Source organism: Blastomyces dermatitidis (assembly GCF_000003525.1).
Source record: "Blastomyces dermatitidis ER-3 genomic scaffold supercont1.3, whole genome shotgun sequence".
Classification (NCBI taxonomy): domain Eukaryota; kingdom Fungi; phylum Ascomycota; class Eurotiomycetes; order Onygenales; family Ajellomycetaceae; genus Blastomyces; species Blastomyces dermatitidis.
This window is the reverse complement of record NW_025544776.1, coordinates 2,771,239-2,794,724: the sequence shown is the minus strand read 5'-3', so window position 1 is coordinate 2,794,724 and position 23,486 is coordinate 2,771,239. Positions and strand designations below refer to the sequence as shown.

At 33.1% G+C, this 23,486-nt stretch overlaps 2 protein-coding genes and 1 pseudogene across 3 annotated transcripts; 1 reads left to right on the top strand and 2 right to left on the bottom strand.

The window, feature by feature from the left end:
• Positions 1-444: 444 nt before the first annotated feature.
• Positions 445-3,195, bottom strand: BDCG_02983 (Nulp1-pending protein). Its single transcript, XM_045418572.1, has 2 exons — positions 2,086-3,195; positions 445-2,020 (listed from the first exon to the last, which is right to left on the bottom strand). The coding sequence occupies exons 1-2, from the start codon at positions 2,948-2,950 to the stop codon at positions 738-740; spliced, it is 2,148 nt and encodes a 715-aa protein (XP_045275108.1). The 5' UTR covers positions 2,951-3,195; the 3' UTR covers positions 445-737.
• Positions 3,196-3,935: 740 nt separating this feature from the next.
• BDCG_16650 (uncharacterized protein) lies at positions 3,936-4,185 on the bottom strand (the record flags this gene model as incomplete). The annotated part of the gene is made up of 1 exon (XM_045425853.1): positions 3,936-4,185. The coding sequence occupies exon 1, from the start codon at positions 4,146-4,148 to the stop codon at positions 3,936-3,938; it is 213 nt and encodes a 70-aa protein (XP_045280252.1). The 5' UTR covers positions 4,149-4,185.
• Positions 4,186-11,891: 7,706 nt separating this feature from the next.
• BDCG_16649 lies at positions 11,892-11,980 on the top strand (annotated as a pseudogene). The gene has a single exon. The product of its transcript is annotated as a tRNA-OTHER (tRNA).
• Positions 11,981-23,486: the final 11,506 nt, after the last annotated feature.

Below are 23,486 nucleotides of genomic sequence, written 5' to 3'. Positions count from 1 at the left end.
GTTATTAAAATCATATAAATAGATATTATTAGTATGAATATGAACATCTACAGCCAGAAAAACTGTGAAGATATCTTGATAAATACAGAGTCTTATCAGTCTGCTACTCTTACAGTAGTTCATTCATTTATTTTACTATTTCTTTATTTTTTTTTATTCTTCAATTCTTGTTAGTTCTCTGTAAAATCTTTGATGAAAGACACTACTATTTTTGTATATAATATTCTTTCTCTAGTTATAGAACCGCTCTGCTGGGTTGCAAATGTCTACTTAGCAGAGCAGCAGTTAAGAGAGGTGTCATATTTTCTCTCTACAGGCCGACCACTTCCGCCTATGCAAAGTGTTCGCCAAGGCGTCCCAGTTGACCAGTCTATGCGCGGAGAGAGCGGATATATACATCTTGAAGTTTTCCTTCCCCCCCCTCCCCCCTCTCCCCCCCCCCCTTTTTTTTTTTTTTTTTTTTTTTTTAGCGTGGTTTGTTCGTGATGTAGTTATAATGTACATACGTAGGCACGGTAGGCTCGTGATCATTATTTCTTCCAAAATTGGATTTTTTTTTTTTTTTTTTTTTTTTTTTTTTTTTTTTTTTTTTTTTTTTTTTGGCTTTTACCTGGTATTCCGTCTATATTTATGACGGTAGAATAACCATCGCACAATCAAGGCCATAGGGAGAGCAAGAACAAGAACAAAGGGGGAATGGGCCGCGAAAAGCTCTTGGGTCATCTATTTCCACGATTTCATTCTTCTTGTTGCATTTGTAGCTCCTCTCGGAGCAAATCAGCAACCAAAGGTGAATTAAGCTCAGTGGACGCATCCCGTATGATAGAATCCCAAACATCAGGGTCCAGTCGGCGTAGCGTCCGAACCCAGTCGGTCAATGGGCTTGGGTCGCTATCCATGTCCCAATTCCCGCGGTCCACCCCATTAACCAGCAAGAAGTCTTGCAGATCGCGTAATCCGTGGTTGAAAAGATACTCTTCAGGATATGACTGTGAGTCATCATCAGGTTGATCTTCACCCGGGCTATCACCACTCTGAGCTGGGTGATGATACGGTGGTTGTTCATTTTCAGAATCCGCCTGCCCGTTCTCAAAATCACGATCAACTGCTTGTCCATTGAGCCCAAATATCTCCCTTGCAACGTCAAATATCCTCGCAGGGTGGGTGTTGAAAGATGGATCAGTTATCGGCTCGCCCGGTGGTAAAGGGTCGGAAGCTGATATGCGCCCGGCAACAAAGTGACGGGGAAGATGAGTAGTGACTGAAGGGATATCTGACAACAGAACGTGGCGAGCGACGCCAAGTGTGACCTCAGGAGGCTTCACATCCAAACAATTTTTGGTAAGGGTGTCTCCTACCTCGACGAGGACGGAGATAGCCTCAGGGGTATTCCAGATATCCTTAGCTCGGGCAATGTAGAGTTCGCAAAACAATTCGTGAGCTTGATTTGGTGCCTGCACACCCCATATTTGTTCTGGTATTGGTTCTATGTTCAGTTCCTGTGCTAAGCGGCAAAAGATCCAGGGATATCGAGACATCGCTTTCCGGAGCTGTGACCGAAACTCTGCTGGTTTACCCTGGAGGAAATAGGCCAGGGCGAGCGAACATTGAATATTAGGGAATTCCTCCCACCGACTGTCAAAGAATGGGTGGGAACATAATCTTATAAAATGGTCGTGCTCTCTTCCTCTAATAGCTAAGGAATCAATTATCAAATTTATCGCGTATGGGTCGTCAGGATTCAGGCTTAGAAGTAGCTTTGCCCACTCGTAGGCAGTTTTCAGAGTCCCCTTCATCTCCAAATTCTTGATATATCTCCAGCCTGCAAGCCAGAACTCCCGATTTGCCGCGATGTCGAAGTTCAATCTGGCTTTTCCTTCTTTTAGGCGGTTGCCGAATGAGGAATGGACCGAACGACCTATATTGAACAAGGCTCTTTCAAGTAAATCCCCAGAGACGGCATGATCACCCTGATGCTTCGCAATCTCGGAGACTTGCAACAGACTCAAAATGTGATAAGCTGTGTAATTGTAAGTAAAGAACTGTACAGCACTACTATCATTGGTTGGACGCCACTCAACTTACGATTATATTGTAGGTGATGTATAATTCTCTCTGGTTCCATTGACTCGACACATATTTCAAATTGTCTTTGGGCATCCTCGTAGGCTGTATTATGAACGAGCTTATATTCTGTTTGGCCAGATGGCAATTTGTTCACAACCTCCATCCCCAGACCTCCACTTGTCGCCCGCGGCCATTCATCCTTTGCTTGCATCAAAATATTTTTACGCAACGCAGCGCCCGCAAGATCCTGCCCACGGCTTACGGGATTATAGCGTCCGGTGAGCGCCCGTCCAAGATCCATAGGCTGATTTCTGTTTCTTCGGCCTGTACCCGTACCTGTGGTTTCGGCTGTATTTTCAAACACCACGTTGCCGAACAACTTCTTCATCTCATTGATCGCATTGAGACGCCGTTGGTCAATAGCGAAAAGTTCGTCAAGCTCCTCCGCTAAGCGTTCATCCGCGGCATTCTGTCGTGCTTCCAGGTTCACGTCATCAGTCTGCTGCGAATTCTTAATAGACAAAGCTTTCAGTGCGCGGTCAATCTCATCCAGCTCCTCTTCATCTGTGCCCGGTACATCTGAGGCTTTGATCTCCGTAGCAGCCGTAGCTTTCTTGGTACGTTTCTTTTTCTTCTTCCTTCTCTTGGTATCTGTGGGTTTTGAAGGGGTGAAAGGCCTCGCTAGCGTTTGGACCGGCTCAGTGATTGAGGTTTCTGAGTCAGGTTCGTCTTCAGGATCCTGGCTTCCTAGCAAGTCAAAGGCGTTAAACTTCGTTTGGGACCTTTGAAAATCATGTACGTCGTCGTCCGATTCCTCATGCGAAGTATTCGCCGCCTCCTGTCCTTGCTGCTTTTGCAGCTTCCGTAGCGCTCTGGAAGACATGACCGTGGGATTGGTAGCGGAGTTGTTCACTCACGTTAAAGTTGGCAGTAGTGGGAGAAAGAAAGAGGGCGGTGGCAGAACATGGCCAGCGACATAAAGTCGGCTGTCTACGCAAGTGTACGAGACGCCTGAGATGGGGCAACCGATCCCGCCAGCCATGGCGGAGACCCAAGACCTAACGGGGACTACCCAATCGCAGCATTGCAGTAGTTGGAATGATGCCGAGTGCTATAGCTTAGTCATCCTCCGCCCATGCAGTAGTTAGATCCTGTTGGGGGTCCCGCGGTTGGTCGGCCCTTCTACCAGCAGGCGCTGGTGGTAATTGAGCTCTTTTGCCCCAGTAGCCTACAGATCCCTTATCTCAGCAAGCTCAGACGCTGTTGGACGTCTGAGTGGTTGTATTGATAGCTATCTAGTGGGCGATATATGCTTGGTGCGGGGCGCTAGTCCGTACTAGGAAGCCTAGGGCTCCCACACCCCCCCTCAGACTAGCTACTGTGCAGTTATCCTATCTATCCTTCTCAAATCATTCAAATCCGCAATAATAATTAATTACAAAAAGCAGCACCTAGTTTCCTCATTAGGACTAGGCCTGATACATGAAATTACCGCACAGTAGTGCTCAAATTCTTCAAATTCATCACATTCATTGTATTCATTTGTATTTGTCTGTATTTGTTGTATTCATCATATTCATTTATCTCTCCCCCTTTCGGTGGTTGTGAGGTCTCAGCTTGTAGTAGTAGTGTGGATGAGTGATTCTTGTGGTGACTCTTGTAGTGATTCTCATGATGGTTCTCGCGGTGATTCTCATGACAGTTCTTGCAGTTATTCTTGCAATGGTTCTCACAGTGGTTCTCACAGTGAATGGAGGGTGGCTAGGAGCAATGGCAGTGGTAGGTGTAGTAGTTGTAGGAGTGGCAGTGGCATGCATAGCCAGTTAATCCATCAAATCATCCCTCTGTTCAAAGATATTCATTTGATTTCATATTGACAAAGAATCAGAGTCTCCACCTAGTTTTTGTATGAGTATTTCCATCAATCTGTCCTGTTTCTCCATGTATGCCATCATTCTCATCATCAAGGTGTATTCATTCATTTGACCTGGTTCACCTCTAGGCCCAGGGTATTCATTGTTTTCATTCATATCCGCGTCGCTTATAGGTGTATCTTGCTCATATTCTTCATTCATATCCATGTTGCTTGCAGGTGTATTCAACAATCCTGCAGTAGCTCACATTCTTAGAGACATTTGTTTACTCTCTTGAATCAATCTTTTCCCGCGATCAAAGCTTTCAAAACAGTTGCTTTTCATCAGAATTCTTTTTTTTTTTTCATGATCAAAGCATTCTTGACCTCTCATCAGAATTCTGTTTTCCCCGCGATTGAAGCTTCCCTGGCTTCTTGTCAGAATTCAGCAGTTGATATAGAAGATGCCACTTCTTTTCCCTGTAATCAAAGCTTTCAAACAGTCACCTTATATCAGGATTCTTCTGCAGTTCAGCAATGCAGCTCATGAGACATTTTGTAAGAATAAGTGCTCGCAGGCGATTATTCGGGTGTTTGCAGCTTGGCGTGATATGTACTGTTAACTACTAAAAGTGTTCATAGTAAGAAGATAAATGTAGAGATCAAATGTATAATAGCATTCAAGCTGAGTTATGAATAGTATTCATGAACTCCAGTCTATATAGTTATGTGTAGCCAAGAGCCACTAGCTCTATTAATTATGTAAGAGATAGAAATAGAGATAAAGAATCTGTGAGAAGCAGAATTTCTTACATACTTCTCTCTCTCTAAGACTTTGTCTGTGAAGCCTTTCACTGAGTGACTTTATAGTCAGCTCAGCACTGCAGTGATACTCACTAAAAATCCTTTATATTTATAAAAAACCTCAGTGAGGAAAAATTCCTTGTTATTATAAAGAGAAAAGAGTCTGTTACTCAGTTTCTTATTCTGTAAGATTCTTTATAATTTACAGATTCTTCTCTGACTATCACACAGATTCATCTCATATCTTTCATACAGAAGAGTTTCAGTTAACTCTTAATTATTTTTATAAGATTCTTATGTGATTATTACACAGATTCATCTTACAGATGAATCACTCTCTATGAGATTACTCTTATTAAAAAGAAATATTTATAAGTTAATCTTTTATTCATTCTTACAAATCATTACTCTTTAACACTGTAGAATTGTGAGGAATTTTTTATTCTTTTATTAACTCTGTAGAATTATAGAATCAAGATATCTGCAGTCTACAATCACTCTTTATAGTTATATAGAAAGATTCAGATCTGCAATTTATAATCACTCTTATTTACTAGAGTAATCTGACTGTTCTATGAAATTATTCACAGTATAAGTAAGTCTCTCTAGAGTAGTATAAATATCTCAGATCTGTCTGTGAAATCTCATCTTCTTTTCTCTTTTTCTATAACAGCTTTCATTCTTATAAACTGTGAGTATTCTTATTCATTTACAAAGTATTTTCACTCAGATAATAGAGAGAGAGTGTTTCTGACAGTGTCTATATATTAATTCAAGAACTTTTCAAGAATAAAAATTTTTTTAATTTTAATCTCTTTATAAACAATGTCTGATTACTGCTGAGCTTCTTATAAGTGTCTCTGCAACTTCTCTGATTACTTTTTATCAGCTGATGAAGCAGGAATATCACTGCTTATAACTGTATCTTCATCTCTTTCAGCTCTGTCACTGCACTCAATCTTCAGATTAGCAGTTAATCCTCTGTCTTCTTCAGATCAGTTTCTGACTTTAAGCAGTGTAGTTCTCTTCTTTACTGTAAGTCTTCTTATAAGTAATTTCTTACAGACTCTAGCTAACAGTTCTTGTGAAGCTCTCAGTGTTATCAGTGTCTTCTACAGCTCTGTGAGTCTATGATCATCTTCTCTCTGTCTGTACAATCTCTGATCAGATATATATAAATATGTCTAGATTTTCTATCAATAGTTCTCATACTGTGATGCATTTCTGCAATCTCATTGCTAATGAGAGATGAGTCTCTGAGTACCTGTAAAATCCAGATAATCAAGATAATGTGAATACTATAAATTTATAATAAGAGTTAGTCTGAGTAGATGAGCTCTCTCTCTGCATTCTCATTGTTTTCAGACTGAATACTTCAGTATAACTGAGAGAGTGAATACAGCTTCATGAGAGATATCTGATCATATATATAGATAATCAGTCTTCAAGACTCTGCTGCAACTGTGTATACTCTGATATTCAGCTTCTCTGAAGTCTGTGTATTTCTGATAATCTTTATATCAAATACAACAATTATCTGTACTATGAGTATAATACTCTCTGCTTCTTTGAAGAGAGAAATTGATAGTTATGAGAAGATTAAGTGTTGTAGATATTAATAATGTGAATATGAGTTTTCTTTATTTTTTCTTTATTAATCTCTAAATTGTATTCATAGCTCTGTTTATTTTCTTATTTTTTAGCTTTAATAAGAACATGTTTTCTTCTTTTCTTATATACACTGCAGACTGTTCATCTCAGTAGAAACTCATTATCTTATAGACTAAAGTTTATAAATAACAGTGTTAATATCTTTATCATAATCAGATTCTTAGCAAAGATTATACTATTCTGACTTATCAGAATTTATAACATGAAAGTCATATCTCAGCTTCTGCAGATATTTTATCTATCTGAATAATTCTTAAGTGAACTTATTCATCTTATCAGAATACTCTTATCACTGAATCTTGAATCAGAGCTCATAATCTTACTTCTCTGAGTTAATAATCTCTTTAATCTGATATTCTCTTTCACTCTCTAGTGCTTCATAGATAGAGTGATAAGTCACAGAGTTTTCTTCTAAGAATTTCTTATATTTATAAAGCAAAGAGATATAAAAAATATTGTATATCTACAACTCAGATAACAGTTTCAATCTATAGAACTATGAGCTAACTTTCTTTATAATCTTACAAGACTCTGTCTATAAGAGATTCAGCTTCTTACTAGATCTCTATATAATGATATTTTCTAGACTCAGTCAGACTCTATTATCTTTCTTAAAACTCTTTATAATATACTTGAAGTCATAGTATCTCTTCTGATACTCTTGAGCCTTTCTCAAGAATTCACAGACTTTCTTCTGAATCTTCTGAATTCTCTCAGCTCATTCACAGACATCATCACACTCTATAGTGTACTCTTACAGATTTATCAAGATTATTCATGAATAAGTCTCAGTGAGTATCTTAAAGAAGGTTTTATCTGTACTGACATGCTTTGAGTTGTTATATATAAACTTTATAAGTAATAATCAATACACTCAGTTATTCTGATTGTAATTAACAAAGTATCACAGATACTGTTTCAATATACTCATCAGATATTCTATCTAATTATCTATCTGTTGATGAAAAGCTGTGCTTAAATCTTATGAGATCTTTAGTATAGTTATCAGATCAGATCAGAACTCTTCTGTGAAGATTAATTCTCTATCTGAGATAATATTCACAGATAATTCATGCAACTGAATCATATTATAAATGAAGATATAAGTCAAATTCTTTGACTTCAAGTTCTTATAAGTGAATATAAAGTGTGTTATCTTGATAAAGTAATTCACTATCATCAGTACACTGTCAAAGCAGATATTATATATGTCCTTACTTTCAGAGAGGCTTATAAGAACATTTATTTCTAGCTATTCTCAAGATTCCTGTAGAATGAGTAGAGAAGTAAGTTCTTCATATAACCTGAACTGCACTATCTGCAAATTCTGATAAATAATATAAGAATTCACTATCTTCTTCACAAGTTCTTACATCTTCAGTCAGAAGTATTTTCTTATAAGCAACTCATGAGTTCTAGTATCTGCAAAATGATCTGTTAGAGAAGAGTCATGATATCTTTTAATAAGTTCTATATATAGAAACTTATTCATAGACACATAAATCTAATTCTCTCTTTATAAGAGATTATTTAAGTCTCTTCAACTCTTTATTTCTGCAGAATTGATCTCTGCTGTGAGCAGTTTCTGAATATACTGAGTATATTTATTCTTCAGTTGCAGTTCAGATAATCTGAATAGAAGATCTTATGAAGACTTATACTCTGTTTTCTCTTGCACTAGGTCTTCTGTAGTGTTTCTCAAAGCCTGCAAACTCTTCAGATTATAGATACTCTCTTTAAGAATTCTTACAGAGATTCTCAGAGTATTGACTCTCAGTGTTGTAAAGAGTAGTTGCACAGGCTTCTCTTCTTTCTTTTTCCTCTTCTCTTATGAGGAATTGAGAGACTCTTCAGTTAATCTCTTTATAACACTCAGTTTAAGCATTCTATGAAGCTTTTCTATCTTCTCTAGTCTCTCTGTGTCTGTTGTTCTGATCTTCTTAACATAGTCTGATCTGTGAGAGAGTCTATCTGCTGAGTTCTTAGTTCTCTTGATATATTCTATCTTGAATCAGAACTTACTCAGTCTCTGAGCTCAGTGAACCTGCTGCTGTGAGAGTTTCTTAATTGAAATAAACTGTTACAAGCTATCATGATCAGTTTTAATAGTAATCACTGTTATAAGGCTCTTGAAGTAGTGATATCAGTGATGAAAGAATTTCACTATTATGAGAAGCTTCTGATTATAAATGTTATAGTTAATCTTCACAGGTTGCATCTTCTGTGAGAAAAAGGCCACTGAAACTCAGTTCTCATTTAACTGTAGTTATGAGACTATTTCTGAAATCATAAAGAAGAAGATATCTGTCTTCAATCTGATTAAGAGTAAGAAATTAAAGTGAAACAGCATCACTGTGTTTATAAATATCTGTTTCAATCTTACAAAGACTCTATAAGCTTCTGAGATAAGAAAGTTCTCACAGTTCTCTCTTCTTAACAATCTTTTTATTCTCTGTTTATGAGATGACTTCTTCTTATTTTCATTCTTCAGCATGTCTATAAGAATCAAGAAGATTCTTGTAAATGCAAAGATAAACTATCTATAGAAATTCACAAAGCTCAGAAAGATCTGAATCTCATGAATACTAGTTAACTCTGATCATGATAGAATAGTCTCAATCTGTGAAGATTTTATCTGAATATCATCTGTAGTGATTATATATTCTAGAAAATTAATCTAATGAGCACTGAAGTTGCACTTTATGAGCTTAATATACAGTTCTGCCTCATCTAAGACCTTCAACACACTTTGCACATGCTCAGTGTGTTCTTTCTTCTTTGCAGAGTACACTATCACATCATTCAGATATATTATCACAAAGACATTCAGATATGTATGAAGTGTTTTATTGATGAAAGACTGAAATACTGTGAGAATATTATTCAGATCAAAAGACATCACTAGATATTTAAACAGTCTCAGTGCAGTTCTAAAGACAGTCTTTCATTCATTTTCAGACTGTATTCATAGTTATGTATATGTATTGATTATATTCAGTTATATGAATATGACAGCTTCTGTGAGACAGTTGATCACATTCTCAATCAGAGACAGAGAATAGCAGCTCTTTATTATCTTGAAGTTCAGGTCACAGTAGTCTACACATAATCTGAGATTTTCATTCTTCTTCTTCATGAATATCACAGAGGCTTCTGTGAAGACCTGTGAAGATCAGATGAAGTTATTCTTCAGATTCTTCTTTACATAGATCTGCAAGATCTCTGTCTCATGATAAGAGAGCTTATAGATTGATTCTCAGAAGGGTTTCTGCTCTTCTATTAAATCTATTATCAGATTCTTCTTACAGTGAGAAGAAAGCTTAACTGTCTTAGCTGAGCTGAACATCTCTATGAGATCTTAATATTTCTCTAGTATCTGAAGCTCAGTTTTCATGACTGTGAGATTCTCAGACACTTGTAAAGTCATTATATAGATAGGCTTGTCTTCTCTAATTAACTCTGCAGTATTAACTGCTTCTATCTTTATAAGTGAGTCTGTCAACACTGATCAGAAATATAAACCTGACTCATGAACAGCTATGTGTGAATTGTGTCTTTGAAGTTATATAAGTCTTAAATACATGTCATCTGTGATGTTCATGATAATCACAGTTTTCACAAATCTTCTCCAGATTTCAGAGAGATCTTGTAATTCAAAGATGACTCTTATAAGTTTCTCAGCTCTCAGGTCTGAGTTCTCACACTCTGCTTGTTACAAGAGCAGGTTCTCAGTCTTCATCTTTCAGCTTATTCACTCTGTGAGCTTTAGAGACATTACAGTGATCTGAGATTCTGAGTTCATCAATGCTTCTCATGCTTGCAGAGCAGCAGTACTGCAGTGCAGTCTCTCTCTGTGAGTAAGTATTTTCATTGAAGAAGCAACAGATTCAGATGTCAGCTTCAAGACTCTTAAGAAGGCTGTTACTGACTCTGTCTGTGACTTCTCAAATTTCTATTTTAATTTGTTCAGATAGTTTGTGTGAAGATGTTCTGATTTAGAATAGATGAAGTAGAGTCTCTTTTTCTTAATCTCTCTATTATATACTCTGTTCATAAGAGCTTGTGAAGCTCTCTCTCTCTGCTCAGTAGTTAGATATGAATCTCTCTGTGTTTTGTCATCTTTTTCTGACAAATCTATTCTCTGTTATTCTGGCTCTCACAGAGCTGGTTGATGATTCACTCTCTGCAGATCTATGACTCTCACAGTGATCTGTAAGCAATGAATGAGAGTCATCAGTTTCTTCAGAATCAAGAGCTTAGAGTCTTGCTCAATGAGCTTGTTCTGCATGCTTTTATTCAGTCTCTTTATAAATATTATCATTCAGGTCTTGTTTCAGAGCTCTGTTTTCACAGATCTTAATTTATATTATAATTTTATAAAGCACTGTGAGTAGTTTTTATCAGATTTCTCATCTCTTTTTCTAATATTAATAATTGCAGCTCAGGTGTTCTCTGTTTAACTTGTGAAGTTTCTCAACTTATTCTCTAGATAGGTCTTGAGAACAGATTATCAGAATCTCTTATAATCATTTTCTAGATAATTTAACCAGTTCTTGACTTCAGTGTAATAGAGGTCTGTCATTATGTAGATGACAGCTTCTTCATCTTTCATATCACACAGCTGAGCTTGTGAGTTAATTTCAAATACAAACTTGTAAAAGCTTTTATAGATTGTGATTCAATAGATAATCTTAAGTGATTATAACTTGAGAAAGTTTCTTTTCAGTTTGTGAGTATCTCTGAAGATTATGTCTAGAGACTCAGTTTGAGAGTGTTTGCAGACAGTAAGTATTTCTTATAGAAAAATAGCTTGATCTTGTAAGAGATGCTTAAGAATGTTCTTTACTGAGATTGATTCATTTGTGAATTTGAAGAGTTTCTCTATCACAGATGCAGAGAATGATGTTCTGTGAGTAATTAGTAAGTTCTCTAAGACTTCTTTTATAAGAGTTATTCATAGTTCAGATGACTGCTTCTGAGTGCCTGCAGTAGAGTTCACAGGGATTGAAGTATATAAGTTTCTATTTCTTTCAGTTATAATGAGTGATTACTGACTGACTGAGCTTGAAATGTAAGAATAAGTGCTTATAGATGATTATTCAGATGTTTGCAGCTTGATGTGATATATACTGTTAACTACTAGAAGTGTTCATGATAGAAAGATAAATATAGAGATTAAATGTATAATAGCATTCAAGCTGAGTTATGAATAGTATTCATGAACTCCAGTCTATATAGTTGTGTGTAGCCAAGGGCCGCTAGCCCTATTGATTACGCGAGAGATAGGAATAGAGGTAAAGAATCCGCGAGGAGCGGGATTTCTTACACATTTTATACCTCAGATAAATGAAAAAGTAGTAGTAGTGAAAGGTTTAAAAAAAAAAAAAAACAAGCAATTCAGGTCATAACCTGTTGAACATCTGAGTGATTGTATTGATAGCTATCTAGTGAGTGATATATGCTTGATGCGGGGCGCTAGTCTGTACTAGAAAGCCTAGCCCCGGTGGCCGAATGGTTAATGCGGCCACCTGGTAGCGCCTTGGCTTGGGAAACCAAGGCGCGTGGGTTCGAAACCCGCAGGGGATACATTAAATCCGGAACTCAAGCACCTCAGGTTCCTAATAAATACAGAGGTGTACAAATCGCTCCAATGAATCGCTCTATGTTCCTGGGCTGGGAAGTTATTATCGCATGTATCTAATTGTCACTCCTTTGTATTTTCCTATGTTCTTGTTATCTTGGCGTGGTCTCAACACCTGTATTTCCTCCTGTATAACCAACACTTGACCTGTATTTAACATCACGCAAGGACTCATCATAAGCTCCGCTTGCATATGAGTATAATGAAAGAATAATAATAATAATAACTAGAAAGTCTAGGGCTCTCACAGACACTTCTTCAAATATTCATTGCTGTTTTAACACTGAATTGATGATTATGTCATGAGCTAATCTCAAATAAGCAATAAGCTAACTCAAATAGTAAAATCAGGTTATGTGAGTGATAATATCTTGCAAAGTGTCTGATGTCTGAGAAGAAAAAGTTTCTGATTGTTAGTAATACAGAAAGATTTACTCAGTATTCTGAGTATGAAAGAGAATTTCAACTCAACTTCATAGATTTATCATTTCTGTATTATCTTGAAACCTTAGAATAACAATGTTCTCATAATATATCTGATTTTTATATTCATATCTTAAGTTCTTAGAATAGAAGTATCATCTCAAAGTTAACTAGTATGTTTTTAAACACAGGAATTTTAATTCAATTTCTCATATAAAAAAAAGCTCTTAGAAATTCTGATATCAAAAATATGATCATTTTTAAGAGTATACATCTATCTTAAATATAGATTTTTTTAAAATATTAAAGAAATATTTCTATTCTTCTTCTCTTTAGCTATAAGCTAAGATGATTTTCAAATCTCAAAGATATGTGAATATATAGTAATAGAAAGTCAAAATTAAAGAATCTGAAAAATTCTTGTAAATCTCAGAAATCTTCATTGAAAATGAAATTATTTCTTCTCAGACTCTCTAGCAAGAATTGCTCTGAGTACATGACTTGTATTAAAAGTAGGTTAGTATTATGCTGAATTAGTCTACAATCTGTTCAAACTGAGTCAGAGGTCTGAGCCTGCTGAGATAACAGATCTCTCATTGAAAGTGTCACATCATGTGATCTGACTTACTAATTCTTTCACTATATAACTTTTCACAAGCTAGCAATCTTTCAATCACACAAGCTTTACACCTTTCACAGGTTATGAGATCTGTTTTGTATAAAATCACTGTTAATTCGGGATTTCTTGTCAATATAATTATTATTTTAACTACTGCTTCATTCAATACACTTATCAGAAGTTAAAATCATCTTATTCTATCAGTATTAAGATCTTATTAATCAATAATACTACTGCTCACTTAAAAAAAAAAAAAGAGACTTGCAGAAAACACATTACATTGTAAAAAAGTAAGAAAAAGAGAATAATATTGATAAGAATTCAATAAATAAATATTAAGATAACAGATTCAATACAATTCTGCTTATATATATGTTTATAATCTTATATTCTATTTACTAGTTCAGCTGATGATGATGATTCTTTATACTTATAATCTATCAGTGAATATTCTTCTGAAGCATTTAAAAGTTTTATTAATAAACACTCTGAAACACTCTCTTAATTTAAAGCTGATTTAAATACAGCTTCTGATATGATTAGATCAGCCTCTCAATCTACTTAACAGCTTAATACTAGTTCTTATAAAGTTAATCATTCAGATAAGATAATATCAGATTAACAGATAAAACATCTTAAGATAATATTTAAAATAAAGAAGAAGAGATATAGAGTTCTAAAACTCAAATTACAACTGAAAAAACTCTGTTAACAGAGATTCTCATTCTCTATAAATTAATTACAGAATGTTAACAATTATTATATTATTATCTTAACAGTCTGTACAGCTATATGAAATTTTAATCTTAGTGAAAGATTAAAATTCAATCTTTATAAACTGAATAGCTGTGTTGATAAGATAATCTCTTAATTTAAGAAAGATTTTAAGAATACTTTAAGATTAAACAGTTTAACTGATATATTTAATTACATTATATAAAGCATCTTCATGAAATCAAAACTAATTAATACATAGTATTAATATATAATAGAGAAATAACAGACTCAGAACTCTCTACAAAGAGATAATAAATAAGTATTATTCTAAGATATGAGAAATCAGTGACTTTACACATTTATCTTAAACTCTCTGAGTGTAGGTGTCAGTAGACTGGCCGCTGAGACTATGAATTTCACATTTGATCTCATTTAATCTAGTCTCATACATTTCTTAGCGTGAATCCCGCTGGGACTGACTATTAAAAAAACATGTAAAGTGACTATATGTCAGATCTTAAAATGAAACCATGACTTGAAAAAAATGAGAAAGTGATTTCATTTGGTTCTATTTAGTTCTATTCTTGACATAAAGTTACTATTTTTAGACATTTTAAGGTTTTTTTTAGACTATTTTTAATTTTTTAAAAAGTAATGCTTTTTGATAACACTCAAATGAGATTTAAAGTCATTTAAAGCAATAAAAATAATTTAAATTGAGAAGTGGAAATCATGATCTCATTTGGAAAATGTGACAAGAGTAGACAGTAAGTCTCACTGAGACAGTATGAGATCACTATCTAATGTTAAAACCATGTAATGAAATCAGTTGAATTGATAATGAGACTATCAAAAAATCTGGTTCTGATCTCAGACACGGTCACACGGTCAGTCTAGGTGTCAGATTATATTTCTTCAAATATAATAAAAATCAGATCACTTATACTTTATAAAATGCAATTGAATAGAAATACTCTATTTTAAAAACATAGTTATGTTATAAGACAGTTCTGAAATTTATATTACTTAATAATATACAGATTATTAATCTATATATATTCTTTAATAAGTTTCAGTTTATTATTATAAAATTAAAGATGATGAATACTTCTCTCTCAGATATATGAATATTGAATATCTTCTACTCAGTTCTACTCAACAATTGAAGAAATTATATTCAGAAGAAGATAGAGAAGATACAGAATTTCAAATTCACAGCTGTAATATTGAATATTGATCTTCTCATAAAGAAGATCTGTTCACAGCTTAATTCTTCAAAAGATAAAAAGAATCTACAGAATACAGATTCTATAGTCAACTCTGCTATAACAGCTATAATAGCTACAACAGTTACAATACTTATCAATTCTAACAATAATACATTGTATTCAGTCTGTGAAGACTGTACTGAATATGATTATAATAGTTCACAAGAGAGCTTCTGAAATTATCAGAGATTAGACAATTTATCTATATATTCTGAATATAAGAGATCTCACTTTAATATCTGTTAATTAATCAATTCAGACAGTGTGTGACAGGCTGTGTCTGATCAATCATATAGACTATTCTGTTACACTTCATAGACTCTTTCACTTCATTCTCAAACATGTACACTCCGATTCTCAGCTATTCTTGATCACTGATTCTCAGCTGTTATGAACATGTATAGATTCTTCTGCTCTGAAGCTTCACTGTGTATATTACTACATACATGTATAAATATTCACTCTGATCACTGATTTTCACACTTGCTCTTTCTTTTCTTCTCTAACATTTTTCTCTTTGTTATATAAGATCTATCAATATTATACTGATCTATTCAGTGTAGGTCTCTTACACTAGAAAAATATTCATAATCTTCAAATTAGAAACAATTATTTATCAAGAGATATCTGAACATGTAACAACATGTAAGAAAGAGAAACAATCAGTTAAAGTGAACACTGAGTTCTCAGATAGAAGCTTACTTATCAGTCACTCTGACTCTGCAATAAGATCTTACAAAGAGAATATCAGTGAATGACTTGAGAGTTCTGACACTCAGACACGCGATGCTACAATGACTCTGAGCAATGTTGAAATTACAATAACAATAAATAGCTGATATGCATGCAACTCAACAACTTTAATACAATGAGATTCAATGATTAACTCATGCAATTTCAACACCTACAGAATTAAATACAAAAGCACTGAAGAAACTCTTAGATACTTCTACATATTTCAATACTTTCAATCTCACTCTCTACTCATCATAAAGGATGGAAATGCTTGCAAAACTGAGTGTAGATGAAGATGTCATCAGTTTATTAACTAATCAAGATTGATATATCAATGATTCAATTGAAGAATTACATGAAACAGAAGTTTCATTCATGAATAAAAGTACATAAACCAGCATTGCAAATGCCTGATAATATTATCAGATATCTTGATGTTCTGTTCTGAGACACTGTCATGTAACAGAAAGTGTTAGATTGATTACAGAGTATCTGACAGAGAAACACTTCTCTTACAATATTTATTCCTGACTTTGACATCAAGATTCTAGAAGCAGGTAAACAATCTTGAGAGAATTGAATAAAGATTAGTATACTCAAGAAGATATTAACTTTCAAACTCTTACAAACTCTTGTAAGTATAGATGAAGATCAGACTTATGAAGATTTCTACACACAGCTTCAGATATTGAATAACTGTCTTATCAAGCTCAAGAGTATACAGAACAGTGATAGAAGATATTACATATCTACACTAAGAAATAACTCAGTCACTTACATATCTACACTGAGAAATAATAACAATGATGCAGATACTATGAACTGAGTAGACTTAAATATCTATGTATAAGTAAGAGTCTTTATTATATGAACAGGCTTTTAAGTTTCTGAGATCACTCTTAAAGAGGTCATGAATTAATGTTAATGAGAAGTATATATTAACTATAACTGATCAGAGCACATTACTTTCAACTGTCAATCAGTCTATGTGCCTTCTTATTCAAAGAATGAATCAGTGTCTGTTCATGTCAATCACATTACATTAGAGAAGAATTCAGAAGATAACTATGAGAATACTCTGATGAAACAGGGAAAAGATTAACTTCTGTTCAAATTCACAAGCAGAAGCTTGAAGAGATCAGATAACAACAATTTAAAGAGAAAATAATAATGAATGTGATTCTTGTATCTACTGTGATAGATAATATGTATAATATAAAAGCTATGATAGACAGCAGTCTATGTTATTATATAATGATTAAATCTTTAATTGTAAGATGTTATAATCTTCAGTGTATTCTCTTATCAAGACTCTGACTTCTTGCAGAATTTAATGATTTAAAAGACATTCACACTTGTTACATAGTGAAACTAAATATAGATGTTGAAGAACATCAATATAAAGATGTATATGTATACAAAGTTAAGAATCTTGACTATAATCTCATACTAGAACTTGTCTGACTATCTGAACAAGACATCTTATTGAATGCTTAAAACAGAAGCTTAATATTCTCTAATAATAATAGAATTCATGAAGATGATATTCACAAGACTATGAATCTTACACAGATCTCTGTTAACACTTATGAAATGCTCTGAAAAAAAAGTTATGAAAATCACTGACAAAGTTGCTGATAAAGTCACTGATAGCAGAATTATATATCAATCTATTTCATCAGTCTGACTGATATCAAGAAAGTTCTAGAAAAGTTATTCTGTACTATAATAACAGATTCTCACATAAAACTCTCTCAATAATATTATGAATACTTAGATATCTTCTGATAAGATAATCTTATGAATATATCTTCTTTATAAGACTCAGAAGTGAATTACAGTATCAAGTTAGAAAAGAAGAATAATAAGAACTCTGAGTCATCATGAGACTCTCTTTATAATATGTCTCAAGATGAACTTCTTCTTCTTCATAAGACACTCAATGATCTGTTGAATAAGAAATTCATACATATTAGCAACTCTTCTGCTGCAGCTTCTATTCTCTTTGTAAAGAAGTCAGATGAAAAACTCTGATTCTGTGTGAATTACTGAGGTCTGAATAGATTGATAAAGAAAGATCATTATCTCTTATCTCTTATCAATGGAACCTTAGTATATATCAGACAAGCTTAATAATTTACAAAACTAGATGTTATCACTGTGTTTCATAAGATCTATATCACTGAAGAAGATGAATGACTTACAGTATTCTGAACACATTATAATCTCTTTGAATGAATAGTCACACTCTTTGAACTGACTAATACTCTTAGTATATTTCAGAAGTATATTAACTGAGCACTCTGAAATTTTCTTAATGAGTTTGTATCTGCTTATTTAGATGATATTCTCATCTTCACTGATGAATTCAGAAAAGAGTATCAAGAGTATGTATGAAGAGCATTATAATAACTATAAGAAGCAGAACTATTAATTGATATTAATAAGTATGATTTCAAAGTTAAGAATACTAAATACTTAGGTTTCATCATAGAAGCTGATAAGAGAATTTGAATAAATTCTGAGAAGATCTCTGTCATTCTTGAATAAAAAGCTTCACATACTGTGAAAGATGTATGAAGCTTCATTGAATTCACTAACTTCTATCAGCAATTTATATGAAACTTCTCAGATATTATGAGATCACTTACAGAACTCACTAAGAAAGACTCAGTATTTCAATGATCATCAGACACAGAAGCTGTATTTATACAGATAAAGAAGATATTCATTAATATCTCTCTACTGATAATATTCAATTCTGATTATAAGATAGTTGTTGAAGCTGATTTCTCTGACTATATAATAGAAGAAGTGATATTGCAATATAATGATAAAGATGTTCTATAATCATATATCTTCATGTTTAAGAAACTGAATCTCACTGAATGCAATTATGAGATCTAAGATAAGAAACTTCTTATAATTATATACTATTTAGAAGAATGAGACTCTGAACTCTGAAGTGTCTCTAAATTTGAGATAATCACAGATTATAAGAATCTCAAATACTTCATAACTATCTGTAAACTCATTAAATGACAGATACAATGATCTGAGTTCTTAAGCTGCTTTCATTTTATAATATACTATTATTCTGACAGTTAGAACTCAATGGCAGATGCTCTCTCATGACAAGAGTAAGATATGTCATTCAATGTAACAGATACTCACTGAATAAATTGAGAGTATTGACTCTTGAATCTGAAGATACTAGTTGATTAAGATAAAACAGCTCATGACACTATACATACTTCTCTGATTAGAACTGTCACTGATATCTCAACTTCTCTTGAACCTACATTAGATGAGCTATAGTATATAGCAGCTCAAATTAATGAACTTCTTCAAGCACTCACTGAAGCAGTATGACAAGAAGCACTCTGATTTCTTTCAGAACTGTGTGTAAGAACTGATATCTCAGAATATTCAATTAATAATAATAATACTCTACAATTTCATAAACAACACTGAGTCTCTCACTCTGAATTCTTACACACTGAGATAATACAAGAGATGCATGATTTATATATAACTAATTATTCAGACTGTGAACAACTGTATAGAATGATCTTCTAAGAGTTCTATTAATCTGAGATATTAAATAGTATCAGATGCTTCATCTGAAACTGCAACTACTGTTCTTTCATTATCTTATAAAAGAACTGTAGAAAAGATCTACTGAAATCACTTGATATCTCTGATAGAATCTAGTGAGATATAGCAATTGACTTTGCTATTGATCTATCTGAGAGTAAGAATTATAGAAACATTCTGATTATTATTAACTGACTAAGTAAAGATATAATATTGAAATCTTGTAATAAGATGAATACTGAACAAGTCACTGAAGTCTTCTTATAAAGTTTGTTCTATCAGATGCATGAGTTATCAAGATCTATAGTCTCAGATCAGAGTTATTAATTTATGAGTACTCTCTGAACAAGAATCTGTTAAGTTTTCAAGATTATATATTATCTGTTAACTACTTATCACTCTGAGACTGATGATGTATTAGAACAGATAATTCAGACTGTAAAGAATTATCTCTGTAAGTTCTACAATCACTTATAAGATGATTGACATGACCTGCTTCTACATGCAGAGATCATTATCAATGAATGAGATGTCATTTTAATAGATATAAGTCTGTTCTTTCTTACACACAGTTATCACATGAAGGTGTTGAATCTTCTAGAGATTACACAGTTCATATCAGACTTCTGTAGTTCAATTCAGATCACTGATAATATAGTAATAAAGCTTCAAGATATCTGTGACTGAGTAGAGACCTTCATGACAACTGTGAAATAAGATTAAGAGAACTAAATCAATATTCACTGAGATCTCACTGAATAATATAAGATAGAAGACTTGAGATGATTGAATCTTAAGAATATACAGATTATATATTCATCTCATACACTGAATTATCATTATATCAAGTATAAAGTGATAGAAGTTCTAGATAGTTATAACTACTATCTTAACACATTATCAGAAATTTATGATGTCTTTCATACAAGCTTGCTTCACTGTGCTGTCACTGACCTGTTCTCTTCTCAACTGACTTCTGACTGACAGCTGCCAGGCATTATAGAAGAAGATAATAAGCTTGAGTAAGAGATTGAGAATATTCTCAATGAGAGATCTCACAGTCACAGTCAGTAATATCTTGTGAAATGAGTCAGCTATAATCAATTAATCTGAACTCTGAGTTTCATGTTATCTGAAACAGCAGCTCTTGATCAATGAGAACAGCTTCTGAAAGAAGAGAGCTAATGTGACAGGCTGCGCCTGATCAATTATATAGACTATTTCATTACACTTCATAGATTCTTTCACTTCATTCTTAAATGTGTACACTCTGATTCTCAGCCATTCTTAATCATCAATTCTTAGCTGTTACAAACATGTATAGATTCTTCCGCTCTGAAGCTTCACTGCATACATTATCACATACATGTATAAATATTCATCTCAATCACTGATTTTCACACTTTCTCTTTCTTTTCTTCTCTAACGTTTTTCTCTTTGTTATATAAGATCTATTAATATTATACTGATCTATTCGGCGTAGACCTCTTACACAGTGCTTCAGATAATTGAAGAATATATAATACTGTAAGAATAAAAAACTTCAAAGAAAAGAAGAATAATAATGAGAGTAGAACTTAACTATTTATTACGGATAAATCAGAGATCTTTCAGATGACAAATCTCACAGAGGTTATTAATGTATCAGTCTGTTTCATGAAATCTCACAAGAATCCTCTCACTATATGAAATAGTGATACCGGATGCCACATAGTGAGTGATAGATCATGATTTTCAGAGCTTATAGCAATCAACAGTTCAACAGTTTAAGTGATTAACAAGGTCATTTTGAAGGTTCAGAGAGTCAGCACTGCATTCATCTAAGTGAGAGAAAGATTAATAGAATTCAATTATATATACTACATGTCAGAACTATTCATAAATCTGATCTCTGATGAGCTTATAAAACATCACAGCTATATTCATCATAATATATAAGCTGATACTGAAAACTACTTTGAGTTTCTATCATCTATTAACAGTGATATCTTCTATATCAATCTGTCTTATAATAATATTTACATTCTATTTAACAGCTTATCAATATTTCATGAGATAATGAACAATCTGATATATAAAGCAGTGATATATATAACAGTTCTGAAATCAAAAGCAATCTCAACTAGACTGACCGTGTGACTGTGTCTGAGACCAGGATCAGATTTTTTAATAGTCTCATTATCAATTCAACTGATCCCATTACACGGTTTTAACATTAGATAGTAGTCTTATACTGTTTCAGTGAGACTTACTGTCTACTCTTGTCATATTTTTCAAATGAGATCATGATTTCCACTTCTCAATTTAAATTATTTTTATTGCTTTAAATGACTTTAAATCTCATTTGAGCATTATCAAAAAGCATTACTTTTTAAAAAATTAAAAATAGTCTAAAAAAAACCTTAAAATGTCTAAAAATAGTCACTTTATGCTAAGAATAAGACTAAATGGGATTAAATGAGACTACTTTCTCATTTTTTTCAAGTCATGATTTCATTTTAAGATCTGATATATAGTCACTTTGCATGTTTTTTTAATGACTAGTCTCAGCAGAATTCACGCCAAGAAATGTATGAGATCAGATCAAATGAGATCAAATGTGAAATTCATGATTTCGGCGGCTAGTCTAATCTCAACAGATTATAATTCAAATATAGAATCTTTGAGACCTTTCAGCTGTAAGAAGGTTGAATAGTTAATCAACTCTAAGAATTCAGATACTGATTTCTTTATTATCTCATCTTTATCTTGAATATCTGCAGTTCTTTCAAAGTAGCTTTTCATAGATGAGTGACATTATTGACTTAGTAATATCAGTGAAAATAGTATATTAAAAATGATCAGAGACCTGTGATTTGATATTATCATTATCAGTCTGAAGAAACTATCATTCTGTATTACATATGTCAAGACTAAATGAAAATACACTTTCTATAAGAATTTCAAACAACATTATGTTATCTGCAAGACCTTGAAGATTTGAGTGAATATATTTGATAATGATAAGACTCTTGAAACTGAGAATAATATATTATCTTATACTGATAAGAAGCTTGTAATGATGATTACAGATAATGCTACTTATATAAGATGAATATTTCTATTGAAATGCAAGAATGAGATATTGAGATATCTACAGATCTTTAATCAATTTATCAAGAATCTGCTGAGACATGACATTGCAATCATTCACTCAGATTATGAAGAATTGAATTCAAATGCAGTCACAGTATATATACTCAGTGAAGAAATAAAATGAGAGCTGAGTCTCTTTTATACTTCACAGTAAGATAAAGTATCTGAATAATTAATCAGTTTAATTATTGAGAAGTCTCAATCACTATTAATAGACACTTCAGCTCTGAAAAAGATGTGAGATGAGACAGTTATTACAGGCACAGAGCTGCTTAATCTTATGTCAATCTCAAATTCTCAATAATATTGTATGAAAGCTCTAATAACACAAAGTTAATTACACTGTATAAGATCTGACTTGAAGCTCTATCTTCTGCATGCAGCATTTGCTGATGAGGTTGTAAAGCATTCTTGAAGATAGTCTTCAAGCTCATCAATAAGATGGCTTTCTGTTTCAAAGAGTTGATTTTTATAAGATATGATGATTTTATCAATTATAGATTGATAAACTCCTTCAACAGATGTTTATATATATTAAAAGATATCATGTTTCAGAAGAACCTTCATTTTACTGATTTATCAATACTGATAACACACAATCTGAAGATTCTACTCAATGCAGTCTGTAAAGCAGCTGCAGTGATTTCTTCAGTGATATCAGATCTATCTGCTATAATAATTTCTGCAATTATTTCTGTAATGATTTCTTCAGTGATTTCTCATTCATCAATTAATGATCTGTTCATTGATAAGAAAATTCAATCTGAGTATTCATTCTTTCTTATACTCACTAATAATTGATGAATTGACTATGAAATCTCTGTGAGAATATCAACATTTTTAGTCCAGAATACACTGAGTTTCTCAGAACTCACAGTTGAATCTGATAATTCTCTGACATCTACAAGAAATATTACTATAGTGAGAAAATCTACAGTGAGAGACAGTCTTGAAAAT

What these genes read in the sequence shown, in the direction of transcription:
- BDCG_02983 (XM_045418572.1), bottom strand. Translation starts at nt 2,950, where the DNA reads ATGTCTTCCAGAGCGCTACGGAAGCTGCAAAAGCAGCAAGGACAGGAG. An exon ending in ACATCACCTACAATATAATC is followed by an intron (nt 2,021 to 2,085) that starts GTAAGTTGAGTG and finishes ACAATTACACAG; the next exon opens with CTTATCACATTTTGAGTCTG.